The 23507-nt window shown below is 37.1% G+C and overlaps 1 protein-coding gene across 1 annotated transcript; it reads left to right on the forward strand.

Annotated features, from left to right (window-relative positions):
* The first annotated feature begins 1334 nt into the window (after window positions 1-1334).
* Window positions 1335-23397, forward strand: LOC127454667 (adhesion G-protein coupled receptor G5-like). Its single transcript, XM_051722036.1, has 13 exons — window positions 1335-1627; window positions 2058-2131; window positions 2536-2680; window positions 2765-2912; window positions 3250-3366; window positions 11092-11217; window positions 11317-11362; window positions 11525-11625; window positions 16201-16319; window positions 17285-17550; window positions 17862-17964; window positions 22100-22380; window positions 22481-23397. The coding sequence occupies exons 1-13, from the start codon at window positions 1497-1499 to the stop codon at window positions 22606-22608; spliced, it is 1785 nt and encodes a 594-aa protein (XP_051577996.1). The 5' UTR covers window positions 1335-1496; the 3' UTR covers window positions 22609-23397.
* The last annotated feature ends 110 nt before the right edge of the window (window positions 23398-23507 follow it).

A 23507-nucleotide genomic window follows, 5' to 3' on the forward strand; every position in this document is an offset into this window, starting at 1 on the left:
TGGACACAGTATTACTTTTTAGCTTAAACATTATAATGTTCATACAGATCAGAAATAGAGCAGTAAGTTTTGATTAAACCATCAGTAGATGTTTACACCTCATTTTTATTGTAGGTGACATTAGAAACAAGGCAGTTGTTCTTAATATTAGTGATGCAACTTATCATTATTGTATTTCAGAATAATTGGTTTGACTGAGAATCTTGATTGCAACAAAGTGGGGTAATTTTTATTTATTTTTTTTTTAGTTTGAGCCACCTTTTCTTTTTTTCCACTATATGTATTAACGAAGATACCTCAGCTTGACACAGCTGGAAATGGCAAAGAGTGGAATCAGATATCTTTTTTTGATTCCCCTCTTTCTGATATTTACATATTTCCTGGAAACCTTGATGGTTTGGAATGTTTAATAGACCCAGAGATAACTGATGTCTTTGACTGGTCAGCCCAGAAAATATATTTATATATTTGTTATTTTTTTTTGTTTTCTTCTAGGTATTAAAAAAATATTTATGTTTCTATTTATCTGCAAAAGTATGAGATCATTTTAGAGGTTTCTCGGTAGCACTTTATAATAAGGTTACATTTGATAACATTAGTAAATGCATTATGTATCATGAACAAACAATGAACAATATGCAGTATTTTTACAGTATTTATTAATCTTAGTTAATGTTAATTTTTAAATTATATTTGTGCATTGTTTGTTTATAATGTATTAACTAATGTTAGCACATATAACGTATAATTTAAAAAGGTATTAGTATATGTTGCAGTTAAGATTAACCAAGTTTAATAAGTGGTGTAAAAGGATTGTTTAATGTTAGTTTACGTTAACTAATGTCTTTAACTAATGTTAACAAATTTAACTTTATTTAAAGGTTAATGGTTTCTCTTTGTTTCAAATGCATTTTTTATTCTACTTTTTTTGGTTTCTTGAAACTGTGTTCATCATCTGTAAATTCTGTAGAACAATTTACCTATATTAAAACATTACCTTTGTTGGTTTATGGATTTTAATTTAAGGTTAACTGTGCAGTTTTTAATTAAATCATTTCTGCTATCCCAGCTTAATATGAATGGTGATGAATAAATGACAATGAAATCATTCATAGTTTAATTTTCCTGAAAAGTAAAAAAAAAAAAAAAAAAAAGTGTATGCTGTAAATTTGGACCACCTGTTTGAAAGACGGGGATAGAGTAGAATCAGTAAATTGTCAAGGACTGTTGTAAGTATATGCCTATATACCTTCCTTTTTCAATAATGTTAAAGCTATTTTAACTATTCATATTTGTTTCACACTTAGGTTTGTTACATTATAAAAGTTAAAAGTCTAATATTTTTTTTTTTAGAAATGTGTCAAACAAATAATAAGTATCATTTTCATTTGTTTCCCTGATTACACTGATGGCATGTGTGTTTTGGAAAAACATGGGCTGGAAAAAAACATATGTAAACCGAATGTGATGAACAAGGCTTGCTATTGTTCTCTGCCATGACGAGCTCAGTGGGGTTGTGTCTGATGCCACAAAATTTGTCTTTGGCTGATGTTAATTTTTCAGTGTGTGAATTACAAACTCGCCTCCATAGAGCTGTCTTCATCCTTTATCAATTGAAAATGGGGAGGTAAGTTAAGATAGATTAGACCTAGGTTCAGAAAAGTATATATGAGTGCTGTAAGAGTTTGTTTCAACATCTGTAACTTTGCTGTGGTACTTGCAGAAATGTGGTATTGTAGCACGACTTCCATTAAGTTCTAATTTGGATCAGTTGCTTCTCTTTGTTTTATTCTCATTTGTAAGTCATTTTGGATAAAAATCGTTTGCTAAATGACTTGAATTTATTGTGGTTATTAAATTTGCTTGTTCAAGGTAAATCTTGTTTGTGTTAGTCACTCTCACAATTTGGGAAAAGTTCTATTGTGTGCAGTTGTGAATCAAGTATAGGTACTTCGGAAAGAAGTGTTTGCAATCCTCTCCATCTGTCAGATTGTATTGTGTATTTTCCATGTCTATATTCTAACCTCCAAAACTTTTATTAATAATTTGTTTAACAGAGTTCAAGATATGACAGTTCATGTCCTGCTTCTGATTATAATCTATGGCATGGGTGGTCCAGAAATGTGCAATGGTAATGCACTCACTTATTCACTTTTAAAAAGATGGCTTTGGGGCAGTAGTAAAATCCTGAATGCCAGTTTAAAAATGTCCTTTGAGTGTGATGTAGTTATTGAAAAATATAGATACATAATACAAATATTGTAATCATTTTGCATTTGTATGGTAATTATTTTCTTTAATTGTTATTACTATTATTGTCATGTGTTACGCTCCAGTAATCTAGGGCTAGCTATGGAACATTGAGCTACTGTACGTTATATTATTGCTATTCACAATAAAAAAAATAAAAATAAAAATAAAAAATTCAAATCAGAACAACTAAACATGTACACAGAAAAAGTTAACAACTAAATAGCAAGCAAGGCATTACTGCATACATGCAAGTGATTCTCTTTCTTTTACATTTCTTTGGAGGATGCCCATCTCAATGGGATAAAATTTTGCCTAAGATATCCGATACATCGAATAAGCAGACAAATACAGAGCCCCCAATGACAAAGAATCCATGTAACATGAATAAAGATACAAAGAGTCCACATTACGTGAATGAGTTCACTAGGTAAATATCAACCTTTTTAAGATGTCTAATGTCTGATCCTTGTTGTGGCTTGATTTTAACCCTGTTTATGTCACTGTTGTGTAGGTGTCTGAAGGCAATCCTAAATAAGCTTATAGAAACTGACTTTTGTGGGCCATCTAAAGATTACAATTTTGAGCAGTTTTCCATGAGAGTGGTTAAGATCAAATTAACTGACATGGCAAAGGGTGTTGTGCCAATCACTGCTCCAAAGGTAAGATTCTTCTTACATTCATAGGGGAAAAAAAACAGCTGGCAAATTAATAAATATATATGTATGTATACACACACACACATACATACATATATATATATATATATATATATATATATATATATATATATATATATATATATATATATATATATATATATATATATATATATATATATATATATATATATATATATATATATATATATATTTATTTATATATATATATACACACACACACACACACACACATATATACATTTATAATTTATTTACACATTAAAATACAGAAAATGCAGATAGATTAAGTTTTATTCATTTAGTTTTGCTTTTTAAGGTAAATAGTTCTACTCAGACAGCACAAATATGGATTCCAGAGGAGGCTTTTCAAAATGTCTCAGAGGACCAGCATAAAGTTGGTGTAGTCACCTATGAATCTGACGAACAGTTTAAAGTAAGGTTAAATCTTGTTCTTTTTTTTAACTGTCTTGTCAAGTGCTTTATTAGATTGCTGTTGTTGTTTATTGTCTTTTCTTAATCAACATTTGGAGTAAATGTTACACTGCCTAAGGCACTGGTTCTCAACTGGTTTCAAGTCGCGACCCACTATAGTAAAAACGTAACCAGTATTTAATGTATCCTGGGTCGCATTTCCTTTTATGTTGCATAATTTTGATCATGGTTTTCAAGTATAAGGGCATGCATCAAGTGACATTATTTTTGTTGTTGATGCAAACAACAAAATTTACAGGAGGTTTTCTCTCCCCACTTTTAAAAATTGAAGAGCATATTTACTTATATGAGTCCATTATTATCTCATTTGTGTCCTAATTTCAAACATCATTCAAACAGAACATACATATTACACAGGAGGAAAGGCTCCTCATTACCATGGTTAGGTCAGTGTAGCTAGTCTATAATAATATATAGAGACCGACCGATATGGGATTTTTGAGACATTATAATGTTCATACAGATCAGAAATAGGGCAGTAAGTTTTGATTAAACCATCAGTAGATGTTTACACCTCATTTTTAATGTAGGTGACATTAGACACAAGGCAGTTGTTCTTAATATTCAGATATCATTGTATCAGTGTATCAGTGTAGCTAGTCTATAATAATAATAAACAATAGTATATGTAATGACTTTCCATTAAAGCCAGAGGTGAATTGGGTTCGAAGAGTGAGCAAGTAATCGACTTGTGTCAATAAAGCAAATGTTCTCTTCATTGCTCATTGTCTGTCTTTTATTTGTCAAAAGGAACAGTTTAAAACATATCTCACCATTAGTTTGATGTTGTCGTTTGTTAATTCCACAATTCCGACATGATCAAGCCAGACCCAAACTTTGCATCGTTAAATGCAATCAAATAGAATACAAATTCAAATCAAACATGGTGAAAATACACACACACTGAAGTTCACGCTCATGGTCACAGTCAAAAACTGTGTGCTTCCTCCATTCCTTGGACGTTCCAAGATGTTACTTTTGGTTTGAACTTTTACTGAACGTACTAAACCTTTGTTGACTGGGTAAGTCTCCACAACTCTTCCAAGTAGCCATGAGCCACGTGGTGCCATAGAATCAGTAATAATCATGATGTCTCCAGGATTAAAGCTTCTACATTCTTTATTCGACTTATGTAACTTTTGTAACAAGGGTAGGTATTCTCGTACCCATCTTTTCCAGAAGAGATTGGAAATATATTGCACTTGTTTCCATCTCCTTTTGGCATAAAGATCGGATCTTTCAAACAAGCCAGGTGCCAATGCAGGATTTCCTCTTATAAGCAGGATGTGATTTGGAGTGAGGGCTTCCAGATCACTAGGGTCATTGGATAGTTTAGAAATAGGTAGATCATTCAAAATAGCTTCTGCTTCGCACAAGACAGTTTGCGGTGCTTCGTCGTCCAATGTTTGTTGTCGAAGGACTGCACAAAGAATTTGTCTCACCATTCAAATTATACAGTATGCTCCCATACTCCTCTGTAATGAGAGCCTGTAGGAAGATTAAAGCTCCACTGAACTCCCTTCTGCAGTAAGGCCCTTTGAATCTTTTCGTTGTTTAATCCAGGGAGAGCCTCCTTTAACTACCACTCAGCGGCGATGAAATTTGTCTCGTTTTCCGACCTCATGTGAGACACCTGTCCACGACGACAGACAAATCTGCGTAAAGCATTGATGTATGAGTCCATATCTAGTGAGTACGCCATTTCCAAATGGACTGCTCTACTTGCCATACAAGTAAAAATCACTCCATAGTGTTTCACTTTACTCCGTCCTCTTTTTACTTCGATGGGGCCAAAAAATCCACTCCTACATTGGTAAAAGGCAATAGGTCAGGGGTGATCCTTTCCAATGGAAGGTCTTCCATCTTTTGAGATGTGACACATACTGATCTTTAGATAACAAGATGGGATGTTTTGTTTCAATGGGCATGGCTGACTTATCAAGTCTTCCTCCAACTAACAACAATCCATCGTGTAATACAGGATCCAAACTGTAGACAGTACTATTCCTTTTGACTCCAACCCTTCCATCCTTGAGCTCAGCAATTTCTTTTTGGAATTGTTCCTGTTGACTGAAACGAATGATGCCAATCTCAGCCTTAGACAGATCCTCCACAATCAAACCTTGCCTGCCCAGAGATGCTTTAAATTCCTGCAATTTTGCATCTACAGCAACGTTGTTAATCTGCTCTAAAGATATCTCCTTTCTTTTACAACTCAGCTCCATCAGAAGTTTCTGGACACAGACTGTTCCTGACCCATGGTACGAAGAAGAATATTGACCCTCTTTCCACTCATATTCAGCTCTTTCATAAAATTTTCGGAACAAATTAGCTGAGCTTCCCGGGTCCAGAAAAGCATATGTCTGCATCAATTTGTTACCTTTAATAGCTTTCACTTGAACTGGTATGATTGGCATTAGACTCCTCTCATGCCCGGCCCCTGTATGACCACAAGTTTGAGCAGACACTACTTTGCGCCTTTCCTCTGGCTCTTTCACAATTACCCCCTTGCGATATATGTGCAGAATAGTTGGATGTGTTTCTCCACAAACATCACAAATTAAACTATTGTCACATTCCTTACTCAACTGTCCTGTCTTTAGACAACCAAAACATGTTCCCTTGGCTTTCAGGAAGTCGATTTTGTCTCGTTGAGTCCTTTTCTTTCAAGCAAAACACCTTTCCAATGGATGTTGGTTTGCACAGAACAAGCAGTTTCCATTAGACTTAGATACAGAGCAGTAACCTTGCTGTAATGACACATTGCTAGTTTTCTTAGCTGGAACTGAAACAGCAACATCAGTGGCAAAACTATTCCCTCAAAATGTTTTGCGTGCTTGGCTTTTGGATTTACTAGTGCCTTGTTTATCCTGGATATCTCCAAACACAGGATCGGATGCCATCTTAACCTGTTTTTCAACAAACTCCACGATATATGTGAACTTTGCTCTGCCATGACTGGATTCCATAATCTCACAAGCCTTTGCTCTCCATTGCTCTCTTAGCTTGTAGGATAACTTCGTTACGACAACTTTCATGTTGCTGAGCATGTTGAGTTCTTGCATGTATGAAAGTTCATCCATAGTATTACAACATGTATGCAGAAACAAAGCATAAGCCTGTAATCCCTGCACATCCTCAGCCTTTGAAGTGGGCCAGCCCAAGGCTTTCTCCAAATAGGCAGTAGATACCTTGAATTTATTACCAAAATGTTCCCTTAATAAACTTTTAGCCAATGCATAACCTCTGGCTGAGGCCAGATGCTGGCAACTTCAGACCAATTCTTTAGGTTGCACCCTAGTAAACTGCTCGAGGAAATACAAATGATCCTTTTCGTTGGTAGTGTTTTCCTCAATGCCATGTTCAAACACACTGATGAATGGAATATACTTCAATGGGTCACCATCAAAGACTGGGATCTCCCTTTTAGGTAAGATACGAGGATTTGCTAGCTGCTGAAGAAGATATGTTGTTAATTCCTCTTGCCTTCTCAAGACTTCAAGCAGGGGATCACCCTGAGGAGGCAGAACATGTGTCACTTGATGGACTCCCATATTGCCTTGTTGCACTTGAGCAGAATAATGGAACTCAGGTTGTTCAGATGTGTGGAATATTTGTTGATCTTTCCATCCTTTCCTCTGTTTCTCTGTTATGACTTTTGATGCAGAGACACCAGCTGCTCCAGCTGTATTCTTGCACATATTCATTTGCACTGGGATTCAAACACTTTGACCGAGAAGAATCAAAATTGAGGTTATCAATTACATTAATCACGACTTGTTCACTCTGCTTTGGGCTTGAACTTGAACTTCCACTCATTTGCTTTGATTAACAGTTGAAGCTGCTATTTCAGCATCCAGTTCCAATTGTTCCTTTTTCCGTCTCAATTCCTCCTCCTGAGCTTCAATGGCATGTTTGGGTTTTAATGCAACAGCACATGCCATAAGTGCTGCTTTCTCCGCCTCTGCCTGAATACACGCAAATAAAATGGATGCACTTCTACTGCTGCGTGAGCTGTGTTTACCACGTTTGGAGGTAACATGAGACACATTTGAGGCGCTGTCTCCAGGACCAACGTCACTATTTACATCACTCACTTTAGAGCTTTTCTGACCTTTTGCTGTGTCTGATAACCATCTATTCACATGTTCAATTAACTCATTATTTTGGTATCATATTTCATGTTTTTCAGCTTAATCAACAGGTAAAATAATCAACAATGACTCCTGTGCTTCCTTAGCCTCTAAACAGACCTTCATAAAATCTTCAAAGGCCAAACGTACCTCAGGTTTGTATTCTTTGTCGTCATATATAAACCTGTTAATAGACTCTAGTTTCTGAGCTTTGTTTAAAGAGCACCTATTATGGTTTTTAAACGTGCCTAAATTTGTTTTAAAGGTCTCATACAATAGATTTACATGCATCCAAGGTCAAAAAACACTTTAATTTGCTCATAATTTAAATTGCAGCATTACCTTTTTTCCCCAGTGTCAAAAACGACTCGTTCAATGATCTGTTCTATAGGATTCATTCTAAACTCCTCCTTTCAGAGAGCCTACTCTGCTCTGATTGGTCAGATGTCCCAGTCTGTTGTGATTGGTCTACCGCTTAGTGTAGTGTTTGAGGGAGGGTCAAAACTGTTCGCGAGCAGCCAATGAAGACCAGAGGCGGGTTTTTTGTTACCAAATTACATAGGTTAGTACAGGAAGTAAGTCTGGAATTACTAACAACTCGTTACAGGTGTTCAGAATCGGTTCTTTCTTTTGGGAGTCAATAACTCCATTTGTCGTGCACTTTGATTTTTTAAACTTTGCAGACTATTTTACATTCATAAACAGCTATATAACACACTACATGAAAGGTAATATTTGAAAAACCATAATAGGTGCTCTTTAACTTTAACTTTTGCGAAGTGTCAAGTTTTTCCACCAAAGCTTTAGCTGTTAATTTAATGGGTCTTTTCCCTCTTTCTGACTCATTTTCAACATTAGGCAGGCTTTGATTTAACTCAGTAAACCCTTCAGCATTCATACACTTTTCATCTTCCATTTTGCAAACAACTGTGGGCAAACATATAAATACCCATATTCAAATCAAATCAAATCACTTTTATTGTTACACAATCATATACACAAGTGCAATAGGGTGTGAAATTATTGGGTGCAGTTCCGAGCAACAAAGCAGTCATCAGAATCAGAATCAGAATCAGATTTATTGCCAAGTATGCTTACACATACAAGGAATTTGTCTTGGTGACAGGAGCTTCCAGTGTACAACAATACAAAAACAATACAAAAACAGCAGCAAGACATAGATAATAATAAAAAATAAAAAATAGTTATACACATACGTACATACACACACAGACACACACATACATACATACACATATGTCATGACAGTGATGAGACATATACCAATTTACAATAAACATCAGAATTACACAACACAATTTAAAACCTAATATACACATAATTACAACACAGTATACAAATAATAACATACAATGTTCAGTATACAATACACACAATATATAATACACATTATACAATAACAAAAAAGTATATATAGTATATATAAAATGTACAGTAGGTTGTATTGTACTGTATTGACATTCAGGCTATCGGTTGATAGTCAGTTGCCAGTGTGTTGTTAAGAGAGAATATAATTTATGAAAGTTCATTGTGAGATAATAAGATTAATAAAGTGCAGTGCTGATGTATATTGATCGTGAGAGATCAAGAGTTCAAAAGTCTGATTGCTTGGGGGAAGACGCTGTCATGAAGTCAGCTGGTGCGGGTCCTGATGCTGCAATACCACCTGCCTGATGGTAGCAGTGAGAGCAGCCCATGGCTCGGGTGGCTGGAGTCTCTGATGATCCTCCAAGCTTTTTTCACACACTGCCTGGTATAGATATGTCCTGGAGGGAGGGAAGCTCACCTCCAATGATGTGTCTGGCAGTTCGCACCACCCTTTGCAGGGCTTTGAGGTTATGGGCGGTGCTATTGCCGTACCAGGCGGAGATGCAGCCAGTCAGGATGCTCTCTACAGTGCAGGTGTAGAACCGTGTGAGGATGTGGCGGTTCATTCCAAACTTCCTCAGCCGTCTAAGGAAGAAGAGGCACTGATGAGCCTTCTTCACAACGGCCTCAGTGTGGACAGATCATGCGAGTTTCTCAGTGATGTGAACACCAAGGAACTTGTAGCTGCTGACTCTCTCCACCGGTGCTCCATTGATGGTGATGAGGCTGTGTTCTCTTTCTCCTCTCCTGAAGTCCACCACAAGCTCCTTTGTCTTGCTGACGTCGAGGGAGAGGTTGTGCTCCTGACACCAGTGTGTCAGAGTGTGCACCTCCTCTCTGTAGGCTGTTTCATCATTGTCAGTGATCAGACCTACCACTGTCATATCATCAGCAAACTTAATGATGGCATTGGAGCTATGTGTTGCCACAAATGTGTTGACTTTTTCTCCAAACGATCTCCTTTATCCATTGAAGCAAAGTTTTTTACTTTTGTGTAATGACTTTTCATTAAAGCCAGAGGTGAATTGGGTTCGAAGAGTGAGCAAGTAATTGACTCGTGTCAATAAAGCAAATGTTCTCTTCATTGCTCATTGTCTGTCTTTTATTGTCAAAAGGAACAGTTTAAAACATATCTCACCATTAGTTTGATGTTGTCATTTGTTAATTCCACAATTCCAACATAATCAAGCCAGACCCAAACTTTGCATCGTTAAATGCAAACAAATAGAATACAAATTCAAATCAAACATGGTGAAAATACACACACACTTAAGTTCACGCTCATGGTCACAGTCAAAAACTGTGTGCTTCCTCAATTCCCAGAAACCCCTCTCCTTCTACCCCAGATGCACCCTCTTATTTATTTCATTATACTGCCACCCAAAGGTTAACCACAGTATTACAACAAAATGGCTCCTACAGTATATATGGAAAAAAAAATATATATATACTAGCCTAAACACACTGAAGCTTTAACTACAACTGCCACTGTTGATATAAAAATGAGGTCTACCTTTAGATTATTTAATATGAAACTATAACATTTTGTCAAAATATAACAGTTACTTTTACTCATGTAAAATCGTGAAACTTTGTAAATTTTATTTTTTAGCACATAGCACAGTGTTGCTCTTTTCCTCATCAGTGCTGTTTGGCATGTTGGGGTTGCCTGTTTGATGGGTTTGACTTGACTCTCTTTGTGACGCTTTAAACTAGAAAAGTCTCACTAGAATTTAAATGAGTCACCTCATTTTTAAGGTCTGCGCACCGCAATATCTTTTTATTTATTTATTTATTTATTATTTATTTTTGCGCACCGCAATATCGAGGGAAGGCCGGCTGTTGCGCAAGCTGGTAACATGACACTGGCATGAAAGCTTTAATCGCACCACGAAAATATCACAGTGCAAATGAGAAGCCTTTAGCTGAATGCGAGCTTATCATTAAATCTCTTCATTATATATTATATTATCATTAAATAATCTCTATCACTTGGGCGGCCGCTGCTGTCCGCGACCCATTTCGAATAGACCTGCGACCCACTTTTGGGTCGCGACCCACCAGTTGAGAAACGCTGGCCTAAGGTATTATAAATTGCCATATTGTCTTATGTCTGCATATGTCTGTGCTTGTCATTTTCACAGCTTGGACTGGGAAATTCAAGTATTGCCTCAAACGTCATACGGATTGAAATTCCTGGACGTGAATTTGTGAATTTGACCAGATCACTCAAAATACTTTTCCCGGTGAATAATTACACAAACTACACTGTAAGTGTTCCTTTGGGAAAAAAAAACAAAAACATCAAATGTTCTCTGGATTCCCAAATAAGACCTGATCATTTATTTTGTTTTTGTCAATATTCATAGGGAAACTACAACTATTCCTGTCAGTTCTATGATGAAACAGTAACAGGTAGGAGTTTCACCGCACTAAAAGATCTTAAAAAAGCATTACAAGTACAATATATCATATGTCATTTGATATTGTTTCATTGAAATGTACTTAAGTAATTGAAAAACATACTTATTATAAAACATGATATAAATGTTTGATTTCATGTTTGATTTCTCTCAGGAAACTACACCTGGAAAACTGATGGGTGTACCACCATTCGGACCAATAATAATTTAGTGGAGTGCTTGTGTGACCATATGACTGCCTTTGCTGTGCTTCTGGTAAGTACACTTTAAAACATCTTAGAAATGTTAACGAAAAACATTTTAATATATTTTACTTAAATACTGTAGTTATGTTATCTTTTATTTTTACTATAATTTTTTACTAGTAATTAGGGTGTTTTATGTTACATTTTATGTTGTTATTTAATGTTAATTGAATTGTTTTAATGTCATGTTGATTTGTATAACCTGATTGTTTGTGTGGGTAACAAGCACTGTCTACATACTGTATATTAGCCAGTGTTGATGAGAAGGCCAATTTTGATCAACTTTATTTTAAAGTAGAGTTGTTCTAGTAGGTTTATGCAACATATCAGTTGAATAAATATACGGTTATAAACTGTCAAATATGCAGTCACCAGAATGCCATCCCATAATGCTGGAAACATTTAGTTTCATGACAAATTCGACCTCAGGAGGATGCATCCTTCCAAACGAGACACAGCCATTGTCATATTTTCACAGTGAATTTCTGGCAATCAACCACAACTGCTTTAGGATTCTTACTGTAAATTCATGTAATAGCCATCCATCCAGGGCACTGAAGGGATAGCTCACCCAAACATGATAATTCTCTCATCATTTACTCACCCCGATGCCGTCCCGAACTCGTATGTGAAACACAGAGACATTTTGAAGAATGTATGAGGTGTTTTTGTCCATACAATGTAAGTCAATGGGGTCCAAACCTTTCAAGCTCCAAAAAGGACATATGGGCAGCATAAAGGTAATTAAAATGACTCAAGAGGTTTAATCCATGTCTTCTGAAGAAATATGATCACTTTGGGTGAGAAACAGATCAAAATGTAAGTTCTTATTCACTATAAACCTTGACATTTGGCCTAAATTGAACACAGTGCAGGAGGTACTCAATCTCGGTATAATTACAGTATACATCAATAAAATGTGGCATTTTGGTGGCCTGGGTAGCACAGCAAGCAAAGACTCTGACTACCACCACTGGAATCACGAGTTTGAATCCAGCCAGGCTTCCAAAGCAACCAGTTGGCCCGGTTGCTATAGGGTGAGAGTAACATGGGTTACCTTCCTTGTGCTCCCTATGAAGTGGTTCTTGCTCTCGGTGGGTGTGTGGTGAGCAAGGATGCCATGGTGAATAGCGTGAGCCTCCACATTTTCATTTTCTAGTGTTCATTATCAACCTTTTGGTGACCAAGGCACATTATCGTATATAGTAGTAAAAAGTATCGCCAAACAAAAATCACTTTAACTCACATCTGCATTTTCAAAATAGGCCAAAATTGGATGTGAAAACCGTAAACATTGCAAAACTGGGCGTTTTCCAAACTGTATTTTTGCGCACTTGATGGGCACTTCAGAAAGGGGATTCCACTCAAAGGGTCGTTCCAAACAAAAATAAGAAAGTAAATTTTTCTGCAAAGGGCCTTTTCACAAGACTTTTATTGAAGGATACATTCAAACTGTAATGCCATGCTCCCTTCAGAGTGCCCACATGAAGAGCTCTGTCCTTTGTAGTGAGTAGGGCATAGGGATGATGACTTTCGATTGGAATTCGCCCATTGTATAAGATTTGTGTACAGCACTCTGCGCATACATCAGGAGTGAGGAAGTGTGTACATGAGCTTGTCTCATGCCAAGTGTACTGGATGTTTGTACACTGTATGGAAAAAAACACATCATGCATTCTTCAAAAATATCTTTTGTGTTCCACCGAAGAAAGAAAGTCATACAAGTTTGGGACGGCATGAAATGATGAGAGATTTTTCAATTTTGGGTTAACTATTCCTTTAATAAATGAGAAAAGTTACACTGTAAAAAGTAAGAAGTTCTTACTCAAAACATTGTTTGTGTTAACTTGAGATGGAAAGTTTTCTCAAACCAAGTATACAGCTGACTTGGAATTTGTAAAACTTGTTAAATGAGCTTATTGTTTTTTTATTTTTTTTTTAATACACTTGATTTTCATTGTTTGGTCAACTTGGTCTTAATTTATTTCAAACTAATACTGAAGTTAATACAATTTTATCAAATTTCATTATAAGCCATCCTCACTGCTGTAGTCTATGCAACCTAGTCCTAAAGGTGATATCAGGTGCATCTAGGGATGAATAGCCTGTAGACACACTGAGCACTTTATTAGGAACACTATGGTCCTAATAAAGTGCTAGACGTGGTCTACTGTTGTAGCCTATCCCCCTCAGTGTTCGACGTGTTGTGCATTCTGAGGTGCTATTCTGTTCACTACAATTGTACAGAATGGTTATCTGAGTTACAGTAGCCTTTCTGTCAGCTCAAACCAGTCTGGCCATTCTCCATTGACCTCTCTCATCAACAAGGCATTTCAGTCCGCAGATCTGCCGCTCACTGGATGTTTTTTGTTTTTGGAACCATTCTGAGTAAACTCTAGAGACTGTTGTGCGTGAAAATCCCAGGAAATCAGCAGTTACAGAAATACTCAAACCAGCCCATCTGACACCAACAATCATGTCCAAATCACTGAGATCACATGTTTTCCCCATTCTAATGGTTGATGTGAACATTAACTGAAGCTCCTGACCCATATCTGCATTATTTTATATACTGCACTGCTGCCACACGATTGGCTGATTAGATAATCGCATGAATAAGTACACTGCTCAAAAAAATGAAGGGAACACGTAATCATCACAGTATAACACCAAGTTAATTAAACATCAGGGATATCAATCTGTCCAGTTAGGAAGCCTAAGCGATTGTGAATCAATGTCACCTGTTTTGGTGCAAATGAAAGTGACAACAGGTGCACTGGAGAGGCAAAAGCAAGACAACCCCCAAAAAGGGAATGGTTTTGCAGGTGGTGGCCACAGACAATTGCTCTCTCCTTATCGTTTCTGACTGATTCTTCTCTAGTTTTGCATTTTGCTAGTGTCCTCGTCACTACTGGTAGCATGAGGCGGTACCTGCAGCACATTCAGGTTGCACAGGTAGTCCAGCTCCTCCAGGGTGGCACATCCATACGTGCCGTCGCAAGGTTTGCTGTGTCTCCCAGAACAGTCTCAAGAGCATGGAGGAGATACCAAGAGATAGGCCATTACATGAGGAGAGATGGGCAGGGCTGTAGAAGGGCAACAACCCAGCAGTAGGACCAGTATCTGCTCCTTTGTGCGAGGAGGAACAGGAGGAGCACTGCCAGAGGCCTACAAAATGACCTCCAGCGGGCTACTGGTGTGCATGTTTCTGAACAAACTGTCAGAAATAGACTCCATGAGGGTGGCATGAGGGCCCGACGTCCTCTAGTGGGACCTGTGCTCATAGGCCAGCACCATGCAGCTCGACTGGCATTCGCTAGAGAACACCGGAATTGGCAGGTCCGCCATTGGCGCCCTGTTCTCTTCACAGATGAGAGCAGGTTCCCACTGAGCACATGTGACAGATGTGAAAGAGTCTGGAGACGCCGTGGTGAACGTTATGCTGCCTGCAACATCATCCAGCATGACCGGTTTGGTGGTGGGTCAGTGATGGTCAGGGGAGGCATATCCTTGGAGGGTCGCACAGACCTCCACGTGCTAGCCAACGGTACCCTGACTGCTGTTAGGTACCGGGATGAAATCCTCAGACCCATTGTCAGACCTTACGCTGGTGCAGTGGGCCCTGGGTTCCTCTTGGTGCAGGACAATTCCCGGCCTCATGTGGCCTGAGTGTGTAGGCAGTTCCTGGATGATGAAGGCATTGATGCCATTGACTGGCCCTCTCGTTCCCCAGACCTGAATCCAATTGAGAACCTTTGGGACATTATGTATCAGTGCATCCGACGCCATCTCATCAGGAGCATGCCCAGACGTTGTCAGGAGTGCATACAGGCACGTGGGGGCCATACACACTACTGAGTCACATTATGAGTTGCCTAGATGAAATTCACGCAAGTTGGAACAGCCTGTGATTTCAATTGTTTACTTTGTTTTTCGGTGTGAGTTTGAATCCAGCCCTCAATCGGTTGGTGATTTTGGTTTCCATTGACCGTTGTTATGTCATTTTGTTCTCAACAAATTACACAATGTACAGTAAAGATTTTGATCTTCAATATATTTAATTCATCAAGATCCAATGTGTGATTTAAGTGTTCCCTTAATTTTTTTTGAGCAGTGTAGGTTTACAGGTGTTCCTAATAAAGAGCTCAGTAAGTGTAAGAGTTTAACATTAGAAGCCTCCACCAATTAGACTTCAACTTGTAAACTAGACACACATGTGTTTCAGCACTTAGCACTTACACAATGGTGACAATCAGCCATCATTAAGTAATACAATTGGATTTGAATAATCACTACATGACAAAAAACTAAAAGTGCCACAAACATCATTAATAAAATCAGTAAAACAATTTATTTATGCTGGGAATCTGAGTATGTGAGCATGAACTCATAGTTCTCTAACTTTTCACACGTTCAGCCAACAAATCAGGATAGTTATTATATTTAAAAATTGTTATGTTAACAAAAGGGGTAAATTATTTTGTAACTGTTGAAAATACTCATTGATAAACATTCTGCACTGAAATTTTTTATTTTAATTTTCACCCCTTCCCCCTTCTTTTTCTGCATCATTCATACGGAATAGATTGAGATGAAGGATGTTGACAAAAACAACTGGGAAATATTGTCATACATCAGCTACATAGGCAGCAGTCTGTCTGCATTCTTTTCTGCTTGTGCCATCTTGTCCTATATTGTCAACAGGTGCCGTTTTATTCTGCTTTCAAATAAATGTGTAATAATCTGTGCTGTGATTCATATTATTATATAATTTACTTTTCTATTTTTAAAGCCAAAGATTCTTCACATCCAAAGTTGCATATACAGTGGGGTTCAAAGTCTGTGACCACTTGTAAAATGCTTCTATTTTGGAATCTTTTTCTCCAATTTTATAGGAAAAATTATATCATCAAAATAACAATTTGAGTGAAAGATGAATTGAAAAATGTACATGAATTTTAGAATTTCTTTGTAGGCCTATTTGGTATGTTCCCCATTTGCTTTAATGACAGCAATGCACACTTTTGGCATTGACTTCAGAAGTTTGTGCGAAACCTGATGATCCATGTTATCCAGCATCATTTGAGAATGCTCCAAAAAGCATCTTGTGTGCTTCAGTGGAAGCAAGAAAATATAAACTTTTGTACAAAGCAATAAACATGTTACAAATTTGCTTACATTTTGTAGTGTTCTTACACACAAAAATTAGGTTCATGGTGAAATTATAGACAGGAGACATCCGATAACTTAAATCTAGAGGATTTATTTAATAACCTTTATGGCAAAAGAACAGACACTGCATCACTCACAGTTCAGTGGTACACTGCACATTTCTATCTTTTCACACAGGGATAAACCTCTGACTTTTTAGCGGGTAAAGTTCATTTTTCCCAATCATGGATGTCTATTACCCCATTGACCAATGACTAATTGACACCCTTTTTAAAGACATTCAACGCATCTTTTAAACGTGATATATCAAAATGCCACACGTTTGATTAGAAACCTAGAAATAATGCATATTCTTTCAAATTTGCCAAAATCCTGAAACCGTCTGTTGATTTCCAGGCATAAATGCAATGCTTTTCAATGTGGTCTCAGACTTTTAGACCCCTCTATCCATGCACAAATTATTTGTGCAAAGTGTGTTGATTGTGTGTGTTTCACAGTAATACAAGGATAGAAGTGTCGAGCAGCATCCATGTGTCTCTGAGTGGCGCTCTGTTGCTCCTCAACATCAGCTTCATGCTCAGCGAGTGGGCTGCCACACTGACAAATGGGGTGTGTGTGTTTGTTGCCGTGGTGATACACTACAGTCTGCTGTGCTGTTTCAGCTGGATGGCCATTGAAGCGTTGCACCTCTACCTTCTTCTGGCCAGAGTGTTCAACATTTACATCAAACACTACATGCTTAAGCTGTCCCTGATTGGATGGGGTGAGCCAGAAGATCAAACATAAAATAACGTGAAAAGATACTGCAGTCATTTTTTATTTTACATTAAAATAACATGTAACCAATGAATCATGCACAATAAGACCAGGGACATTTATTGAAGTACATAGGGTTACTTTTGATTTCATGTTGACTTGAAGTTAGCCTTTAATATCCTAAAGTGGGTGAGAGTTCTGTTTTTTAGAAACTGAATGGAGATTGGATCATGTGATATTAGATACATAAAAATGTAATCAGTAAAATTGAGGTGATCATTGAAAGGAATGCTGATTGTGATTTTGTCCTCTTGACAGGAATCCCTGCTCTTCTTGTTGGAGGTCTGCTAACAGTTCATGATAGTCATCATTTTTATGGCACCAAAGAAGTTAAATTATTAGACACCAATACAACAAAATTGTAAGTTGTCAAATTATAAATAAGCACTAGAAACAGATAATTTAATTCAAACTCAGCACATTCTTTGCCAGCCCAAAACAGTCTCATGGACCAACACACTTTTATGACAAAACTTCACGTGCCGACTTTTTCCATGCACAACCAAAACGTTGCTGTTGGTCCGTATGTTAAATGTCACTCTATTAAACTCTTTTCAGAGCATTTCATTACTTTACCCAAGGCTAAATTTTCAAATGAAAATGAATTGAAAATTATATCATCATTAACTTGTTGCTTTATCTTTAAATTTGTATTTTGATTGCTGTGGGACACAAAGGAACTTTTCAGAATGTACGAGTTGCAGCTCAAAAAATAAGAAAAAGTCCTTAAAAACTATCTTAAAAGTAATCGTCTATTCGTGCACAATATTACAGGTTTTCCAATGCCGTGTGACGGTTTGTGTGAGGAACACATTCAAATGTGTGTCTTTATTTAATGATCAGATGTCAAATGCCATTGACTCTTGCATGTCTTGTGACCAATTTAGACATTCTAATGCAGAGACTAAAACAGTTCAAGGAATGAAAACCAAAAACAAACTAAATTTTTTGGGGAACGTAACCAGAAAATGGGAACAAAGTGATTTTCAATTTTTCCGGAGTGAAAACTTTATTTTTAAATACTGGTAACCAGTTATAACTGTTTAATTTCATTCCGATATTTTTTTTATGAAACCAAAGGCCAAAGAGTTTATCACAGTACATTTTTGGAACTACACTACTTCATGTTATCCGAAAAAATTAAACGTGCTTTGATATTGAAGGAAACTGCTGCATCACACAACTTTATGCCTAATTGCCCATTGTGGATGAAGCATTCTGTGAATGAAGAGCTTTTAAACAACTATCTGTAATTACTACATATACATGCACAGCTAATCCAGATACAAGGAAAACATTATTAGAGGTAAAAAGTACATTTCTCAGTTGTTCCAAGTCACTGTTAGTTATGATGCATTAATACAGATTTGATGCTGCTGGGTTTTGACTGTGAAGCAGATCTGTAATTAAAATTATACTTAACTGTTTATTACCTGCTTGTTATGATTTCTGAGAAATTAATGCTCATAAATCCACCACACAGGAAAAAAAAAAAAATAATTGCTTATTTTTGCTTATTTTGGTTAGGCAACTGGCTTAATCTGGGCTTGTTTTTCCAGACCAGGTTGAGATCTGGCAACACTGTAACTTATATTTCACCTATCCCTTCGCGCATACTGTCATTTTTAAAGGAACGTTATTAACCGTTCTTTTATTTTGTTCTAACCGGGTTACCATTTGGAAAGGAGGCTGCGGAACATCTGAACAGGAACGAAAAATACAGTTTTTGCTCAGAACGAACCGAAATGAAAAACATTTCATTTTTAGTCCCTGTTCTAATGTTTGGATGTATATTTTTGAATGAGATGTCTTCACGAAAAGGAAGATTTTTAGCAGTTAAAACCAGCAAATGGAATACTTTTACAGTGCTTTTATTTTTATTTATTTAAATGTTCTTTTAAATAAATTTTTGTGTCTATTCTGGGGATGTGCCCAAAGCCGAATACCTTATTTGGAAAGGTATGAATAATGACCTCAAAATGAATAACAAATTCATCGGAATAATAGAAAAATATTTGTTAGACTGATTATCCAAGAAGCACAAGGACAAAGTGATATTTTAAATAAACATCCCAAATTACTGCTAAATTATGAACTGAACCCAATATTACTAAAGTTTAAACCTTATGAATGAAAATGCACACAGTGTGTTTTCAAATCGGATGGCCGCAGTCTCGACTCCGTTTGCAGTCTTCATTTATTGTATGAGTCTCAGAAATCTGGGGTTGTCAAGAATAACATTAACTCAGATACTATATCATATATATTTTCCACTTCTCGAAATGTCTATGTTAAAGGAATAGTTTACCTAAAAATTTAAATTCTCGCATCATTTACTCACCTTCATGCCATCCCAAATGTGTGTGACTTTCTTTCTTCTGCTGAACACAAACTAAGATTTTTAAGCATAACAGTAATCCATAAGACTCCAGTGGTTAAATCCATGTCTTCAGAAGCGATATGATAAGTGTGGATGAGAAACAGAACAATAAATGTCATTTTTTTACTATCAATCTCCGCTTTCACTTTCTTCTTCTTTTGTTTTTGAATATTTGCATTCTTTGTGCATATAGTAAAAAAAGGTCTTAAATATTAAATATTGAGGGCCCAATTTTAAGCGCGCAAGCGCTAAGCACAGCGCATTGCCTTAACTCATAAGTGCAAAGTCAATGGGCTTGGCCATGAAGTATTGGTATTTTTGTGCAAGCATGTGCTAAGTGTAGGCGCAAGTGGGTTTGACAAAATCGCGCACAAGGCGCTCATCGGGTCAGTGGAGGTTCTTCTCTGGCACCATCTCCATCCTATTATACAGTCCATTCCCTGTCAAGCACCAATGATATAAACAAAGACAGTACATTCATAAGAAGTTGATAGTGTAAATGGACTGTATGCAATTACTTGGAAGAATACAAATATGGATTTACATTATTTTGTGGGTCCTTGTTAAATGGGACATGTTCCTTTAATACGCATGGAAAATGTGGTTCAGGATATGGATGTAGGCTCCGTTAAATTACTGGGAATGTAAGTATTATTAATCATTTTCATCTACTGACACACAAATCATGGCTAGTATTAACAATGATTGTATCGGAGGCCTGGGTAGCTCAGCAAGTAAAGACGCTGACTACCACACCTGGAGTCGCACGTTTGAATCCAGGGCGTGCTGAGTGTCTCCAGTCAGGCTTCCTAATCATCCAGTTGGCCTGGTTGCTAGGGTGGGTAGAATCACGTTGGGTTAACCTCCTCGTGGTCTCTATAATGTGTGATTCTCGCGCTCGGTGGGGTGCGTGGCGGGTTGTGCGTGGATGCCGCGGAGAATAGTGTGAAGCCTCCACACCCGCTATGTCTCCGCAGTAACGCGCTCAACAAGCCATGTGATAAGATGCGTGAATTGACGGTCTCAGACACGGAGGCAACTGAGGTTCGTCCTCCGCCACCCGGATTGAGGCGAGTCACTACACCACCACGAGGACCTAGAGCGCATTGGGAACTGGGCATTCCAAATTGGGGAGAAAAGGGAAGAAAATACACAAAATAAAAAAAAACATCGATTGTATCGGCACACACTTCTCTTCTGCCAGTTGATTTTGATTTTGAAAAATTAAATTAATTTACTGAAAAACAAAAAAATAAAACCAAAAATATTTCTAAATTCAAATTATAATAAAAATAACGAAGTGGTAAAAAAAATCATATTAAATCCAAACATTTTACTCCTTCCACCAGCCTCTTTTGCAGTGACTTACACATAATAATAATAATAATAATAATAATAATAATAATAATAATTGAAAAAATAAACCATAACCTCTAGAAAATGTAACACAAATCTCATAATTTTTTGATTCAACAAATGGCTTCAATAGCGAACGTCAAGGACATTATTTGAAGTTCTGTACTTCAGAGTTTGGTCATTAACTTTATTACCACCTGCTGGTGGAATCTCCAGATTGCAAATGCAGGAACTGAATTTGGACTTTGCACTGATTAAAAAGGTGGTATTGAAACATCTTAGCGCAACGACCAAATTCTTAAGAAAATAGCAAATTGCGCTTTGCGCCACTTCATTTACATACAATACACCCACAGTAGCGCAAACACTCCCACATTTGCACTTTGCGCTGGCATGAAATTTGTGCTTAGAATTAGCTCTTTCACGAAAATTGGATAAGACATCACGCACGATTTGCGCACTCACGAAAATAGAGCCCTGATTCTTCAAAAAATCTTTGTGTTCAGCAGAAGAAAGAAAGTCATACACATCTGGGATGGCATGAGGGTGAGTAAATGATGATAGAATTTTCATTTTTGGTGAACTATCCCATTAATTTTTCTCACGTTTCACAAATAAGGATTCCCATGTATTCATGAACCAACCTGAGCGTGATGTTGAATTCCTGACATGAAGTGAAGATTTAACAGTGGAGCTTTAACTGAATATCTGCGCTATTAGGCCTTGTAACTTTCATTATGTTTTATATTGTACATTACAGTTGCTGGATCACAGAGCCTGTCGTCCTCTATGGAGTGAATCTTTGCTACTTCAGCCTTGTGTTTCTGTTCAACTCACTAATCCTAGTCACTGTGTCAAGAGAGATCCTAAAGCTAAAGCACTTGGACAACAAGCAAAAGAAGAGAGCAGTTTGCAAGGATGCCAGCACAGTGTTGGGCCTCATGTGTCTGCTGGGTACATCATGGGGTTTGGTCTTCTTCAGCACTGGATACACCAACTACCCAATTCTTTACCTCTTCTGCATCTTAAACACAATGCAAGGTAGCAAATGGTAGCAATGCAAGTTGGAATTGAGACCTCAAAGGGTCATGCTGGATTGAGCTTTATACATCATCTGAAATGTTGCTCTGTTTGTTTGCAGGCTTTTCTATCTTTTTGTGGATATGTCGGACAGCGAGACCAGACAAACAGCAAGTAACTCGTACCGAGTCTCTATCCACGGTGGACACCTCCACCACTGACAAATATAAAAAAGATCATAAACCTTAAATACATTTGACAAAATGACAAGTTGCAATGTTTGATCCAGTTACAATTAACCATGGCTTTACTATAGTAATATTGTAGTAGCTTTTTTTTGGTGGAAAGCAAAGTTTTAATGCAAATAACCATGGTGTTATTACAGTAATATGGTGTTAATATAATAACCATGTTTAATTTTGTGGTTACTATGATTTTAATACAAAATACCATGTTGATACTATGGTTTCTTTAGTAAAACCATGGTTAATTTTTGTAAGAGATGGTTAGTGTTAGGTTTAGGTTTAGGTGTCGGTGTAGAGTGTCTGTAACACAATAAACACGGTGCAGTGATGCTCCTATACTGTATGTTATTAGGCTATTTAATTAGGGGTGTTTGTGGCAGACAAGCTTCTCGTTCATCGGGAAAGGAGGAAGCAGGAACCGGCCTAACAATCAAAAAGACTTTAATTCAGCATAAAACACTGAACCGAAACTTAACAAAAGCGCGCACACAAAACACTGCTGCATGCATCTCTCTCTCTCTCTCTCTCTCTCTCACACACTAATTAGGCAACTCAGCGCCAAGCGTGAATCCTCTCTGCCCAGCCACACCCTCCTCCTCGTCACAGGGTGCAAGTAGTATCTGGCTATATTTGCACCAGAGTGTGTGAGTAGCATCTATCAGTGCAAATAGTAGCCTCTGCCTAAAATAAAATACAATAAAACAAAAAAACACATCCTTACAAATTTAGAGTTTCACGGTTTTTCGTTTTTAAGAAAATCAATTTGTAAGTGATTTGTATATACAGAATTGTGAATGCACTGTTGTTCATTTAATGGCATGCCATTATATTTTGCAATAAATCTATACATTTAAAATGCTTGAGTTTTATTTGATGATTTAGTTTTTTTTATCCCCTCTGCAA

This window comes from Myxocyprinus asiaticus, chromosome 2, assembly GCF_019703515.2.
Source record: "Myxocyprinus asiaticus isolate MX2 ecotype Aquarium Trade chromosome 2, UBuf_Myxa_2, whole genome shotgun sequence".
Classification (NCBI taxonomy): domain Eukaryota; kingdom Metazoa; phylum Chordata; class Actinopteri; order Cypriniformes; family Catostomidae; genus Myxocyprinus; species Myxocyprinus asiaticus.